General features: G+C 45.2%; 1 protein-coding gene across 1 annotated transcript in view; it reads left to right on the forward strand.

The window, feature by feature from the left end:
• The window catches only part of LOC125045997 (probable glutamate receptor), a 5,331-nt gene extending 1,455 nt beyond the window's left edge, over window positions 1-3,876 (forward strand). The window contains exons 1-5 of the mRNA XM_047643585.1: window positions 1-1,329; window positions 1,675-2,021; window positions 2,731-2,926; window positions 3,116-3,259; window positions 3,688-3,876. The exon at window positions 1-1,329 is cut by the window's left edge and continues 1,455 nt beyond it. Coding sequence (XP_047499541.1) covers window positions 154-1,329; window positions 1,675-2,021; window positions 2,731-2,926; window positions 3,116-3,259; window positions 3,688-3,876 — 2,052 coding nt within the window. The 5' untranslated portion in view covers window positions 1-153. The remainder of the gene's footprint in view (window positions 1,330-1,674; window positions 2,022-2,730; window positions 2,927-3,115; window positions 3,260-3,687) is intronic.
• The last annotated feature ends 1,124 nt before the right edge of the window (window positions 3,877-5,000 follow it).

A 5,000-nucleotide genomic window follows, 5' to 3' on the forward strand; every position in this document is an offset into this window, starting at 1 on the left:
TCGGATTTTTTCCAAAGCTCACTATTCATCTTAGATAACTGACATTCGCGATGAAACCAAGCCCGCGCATGTATTCGGTGGCGAGTGAATATAAGTCGATGCATCTTGGAGGCGAATACATCACACAGCAGCCAACAAGGACAAGCTGCCGATATGCAGTTCCTTAACTGCGGGCGATTATTGTTAATGTTGCCGCCTTTCCTCATCCTGTCGCTCGACATGAAATCCTTGGCGTCGAGGAATATCGTCCCGAGCATGGGCACGCCGGACTTCCACCTAGAGTCTCTAAGGGGCATCGTGGAAGGTCCTCTGGCAGGGTGGAATGCGGTGTTCTACCTCGACCCCAGTCTGGAGGCGCACGTCTGGGAATACGTCCGAGGTCTTCTCGTCGGCCGGAACGCATCCCACGTCTTGGTCGACCTTGGGTCGGACGGCGCTCTGTGGTCGGAGGAGCAGCCGCTGGAACTGCTCCGGGGGGCCTTCATGGTCCACGTGGTCGTGTTCCAAAACGACCCAAGGCCTTTCTTTGAAGCGGTCTCCCTCCAGTGGAATCCTCAGTACCTACTCTTCTTCAGCGTGTCGAACGAGACCAAGAGTAACTTGCTTCTGGAAGATACCTTCAAGGGTATCGAGAGATTACTGCTTGTTGAGAAAACTTACCTGGCAAGCTCTACAAGTAAACTCGCACCAGGAATGTTTACCTCGTTTCCGTTCGAAGAGAGAAAGATCAAGCCCATTGGCAGCTGGAGCAACAGAAAGTTTGTCTCAAGGGAAGACCTCTTTGTCGACCGCTTCGAGTCGTTCAGAGGTTACGAGTTCCAGCTTGGAACTTGGTTGGACGACTACCCGTACCTCTATCAGTCGAAGACGAAACCAGAGGGCTACGGCGATGGCTTAGAGGTTGAGATGCTCGACGCCATGGCCAATGTCCTCGACTACAAGTACAACTTAACGAAGGAATCACCTGACATGATGTGGGGTGCCTTCGAGAATGGATCATGGAACGGGATGCTGGGGATGGTGCACCGCAAGGAGAAGAACTTCACCGTCAACTACTTCGTCATCACAGGCGAGAGAATCGACGCCTTCGACGCCACCGTCTCCTACTGGATGGAGGGATTCGGGATATCTTTGATGTCCCCGCCGCCGCTTCCGAAGTGGAGGGGAGCTTACTATCCTTTCACGTCCTACATGTGGTTCTACCTTGCCGTCACCTTCGTCATCGTCTTGATTATCATGTCAATACAGGTACACGGACAGCGTGTAACAGATTGGATTCAGGTTTGCGAATACATGACCAAGTATAGATTTACACACACGCACACACACACACACACACACACACACACACACACACACACACACACACACACACACACACACACACACACACACACACGCACACACACACACACACACATACACACACAGGCATACTCATGACAACTGCTAGAACTGCCACACAAGTCATTCGAGTCTTTGGAAGAGTCGAATGGCTGAAATGTAAGAAAGGGATTAACGTGATCGATTTTGCTTTAAAAGGATGGTAGAAACTGGCATAAAATTAGATTACTAAAATCGCTCCATAAGAGCCCAGACATTAGCAGAAATATGTTGTACAGTATTTTTTTCAGCCTCTTTTCGATATTATTCTTTCATTATTCTCTCCTGTAGGATATTCTGCAGCCCGAGCCCTTCCTGAGAGACGTGGGCTCCACGTGGCCCTACCTCCTGCGGGCGATGTTCAACAACAGCATCCCGCGCCTGCCGAAGGCCCAGTGGCAGCGGCTGTTCGTGGGGTCTTGGTGGCTGTACTGCTTCATCGTGACCACCGCCTACACGGCCAACCTCATCGCCTTCCTCACCATCCCGGTCTTCCCCGCGCGCATCCAGACCGTCCAGCAGCTCGCGGAGAGCGATTACAGGTACGACCCGGAAGCAGTGTGCCTGGAGACAGGGTTGGCAGTAATCAGCGGTTATACCTTTGCCTTAAATAACAGGAAATATTGCTACAGACCGTGATGAATGTTCATTATTAATAACGCGGAGAATGATTACAGGTTGACTGTTTTTGTGTCTGCTTACCCGTCTCTCTGTCTGTCTACAAGTTTCTCAGGTTCTCTACTTTTTATGCCATGATTATTTCTCCCTTTCTCTGTATTTTTCTTTTTTGCACTACTATTGATACTGCATAAAAGTGAACACTAACAAACAGGCACAGTCGATAATCCATCTGCCTTAGTACAGTAAAAAATGGTAGTATATAATTTCGGAAACGCTTTGGTTGTATTTATCTTGGTTTTTTTTCTTGTTTTTTGTATACACAAACACCGATTTAAAAAGAATAAAAAGATATTGCGCATTATCACATGGCTATAATATAATCTTAATGGTAAATAGTTCGCACACACACACACACACACACACACACTCACACACACACACACACCCATCTATCTATCTATCTGTCTATATATCTATATATCCACACACACACACACACACACACACACACACACACACACACACACACACACACACACATATATACACACACACACACACACACACACACACACACACACACACACACACACACACACACACACATATATATACACACACACACACACACACTCACATTCATACCTTTTCCGCAATGGAGATCCATGTTCAAAGGAAATTTCTTAAATACTTGTCCTGCACTCATCACGAACAAAACTTTCCAAGGGTCTTCATGTTCGATTACGGGGAGTTCGTGCCAGGAGCCCTGAAGACGTCTAAGGACCCTTACTACAGGGCCCTCGGGGATAAGTTGGACCTCTTCCAGAACTACAATAACTCCGTATTCCCCATGCTGGACGGGACGTATGCTTACATCGAGAGCTTCTCCTATAACCGTATTCTTGTTTACGTGGAGTATGAGGTAGGAATTGTCATAATTAATCTCGAAGTCTTGGTGCTTTCTTTGTATCAGAAAAGTGCTTTGTGTCCGTTTTTTTTTTCATTGTTTCTCTCTCCCTCTATCTCTCAATCTCCCCCTCTCTTTTTTCCCCTTTCATCCCTGTTTCTCATCTACCCTTTACTCTTACATTAAACCTCGCTTGTCCTTCAGGTGGAGAACTCGTACATGTTGAGGGAACAGCTGTACCCGGGCCACCTGTGCTGGTACTTCCAAAAGAACACGGCCTGGAAGTACAAGTTCGACCATGGGATACGACGTCTTGTGGAATCCGGTCTGATCGCTCACTGGATCAAGGTAAAAAGTTCTTTCTCGCTCTTTCCCTTTGCATACTTTTACTCCCCCCCCCCCCATTATCTCCTACCAATCCGTCTATCCCAGAAAAGGGGCTCCAAAGAATGAAAGCGCGCAGTTTAAAGTTTCTTGATTGCATGAATATCTATGTAGATTTATATAGAATTTTCATTTTCGTAGTAGCTTATTGGGGAAATGGGTTTATTTTTTATTTATTGATTAGCTTCTTCATAGCTTCCAATCTTGGTGATATATCTTTGCTTTTCCATCGTTCTTTGTTTTCTCTAAATCAAATGAAAATAAAGGAAAGGCAGCAAAGAATAAGGGGAAAATGAAACAAAATGAAAACAAAAATGCAACTGATATAAAGAGGATAAGAAAAATATATTAATTCAGAAATCTAAGCCATGACTTCTTACGCTCGTCCCCAGGTCAAAACCGAAGACTTCCTGGGCCGGGACTTCGACAGAAAGCAGAAGCTGCGGGCCAAGGAGAGGGAAAAGGAAGCCCTGAGCCTCGACCACCTGCAGGGCGTGTTCTTCATCCTCGCCGTAAGCTGGGCAGCGGGCCTCCTCGTGTTCGCCGGCGAGGTCCTGCGACACCGGTTTGAGCTCGACTAAGGGGCGGAAAGATATTTTTTCCCGTATTTTCCCATTTCTCTCCCCTATCCTCCTCGCTTTGTCTCTCTCTCTCTCTCTCTCTCTCTCTCTCTCTCTCTCTCTCTCTCTCTCTCTCTCTCTCTCTCTCTCTCTCTCTCTCTATCTCTATCTCTCACACACACACACACACACACACACACACACACACACACACACACACACACACACACACACACACACACACACACACACACACACACACACATACACACACACACACACTCACATACTATACCCTTAGGCTGAATACCCCCAGACCCCAATTACTCTTTGGACGGTAACCCTTGCAAAAGATATTCTACATTTCTATTGAGTTACTTTAACTTCCATTCTTTGTAAATTTAATGTAGATGGCAATTGTTTCACCGACAAGCTAAAAGTTTTCCTTTGTATTTTTATGTCCTTCGGATGATTTCAATGTTCTTGAGTCTCATAAATCATTGCTAAGTGTTTTAGCTACCCCACTGTAGGAATCTTACGATGTATCTTCCTGTTGCATGACGTAATATTTGGAAAAGTTCTCGTGTCAGAATTACATGTTGCAAATAGTTACGTTTTCTTTGACCCAGTACCGATAATAGAAAATGAAGGTTGATTATTTTTAGCAGTAACTTATTAAACCTAGACACCGATACGACGTGATTATCATTATTTTGTCATCGTATTGTTAACATTAATAATGATGATGGCAATAGTAGCAGCAATAACAACAACAATGATGGTAATGGATACCATGAGATCATAATGATATTAGTAATAAAAATGCCATATTTATAATTATCAATATTATCATTATCTCCATCATCATCATTATTATCAACATCATCATCGCTATCACTGTCATTATCATCATCATCATTATTTTTTAAGAATACCTTCTCATAACCGATCGAGACGAATTTGGTATCGATGGCTTCCTCTCACTCTCTACTATCCAAATACATATAAACTATACCGCGGTCCCTCCCTCCACCCCCATTAGCGACACTCTGGCCCGAACAGCAGGAGAGGGCCGACAGATCACTATGGTGACTAGTATTACCGCCTCCCAACTCCCTTATTAGAAGACGAATATCCTCCATGTT

This window comes from Penaeus chinensis, chromosome 38, assembly GCF_019202785.1.
Source record: "Penaeus chinensis breed Huanghai No. 1 chromosome 38, ASM1920278v2, whole genome shotgun sequence".
NCBI lineage: Eukaryota > Metazoa > Arthropoda > Malacostraca > Decapoda > Penaeidae > Penaeus > Penaeus chinensis.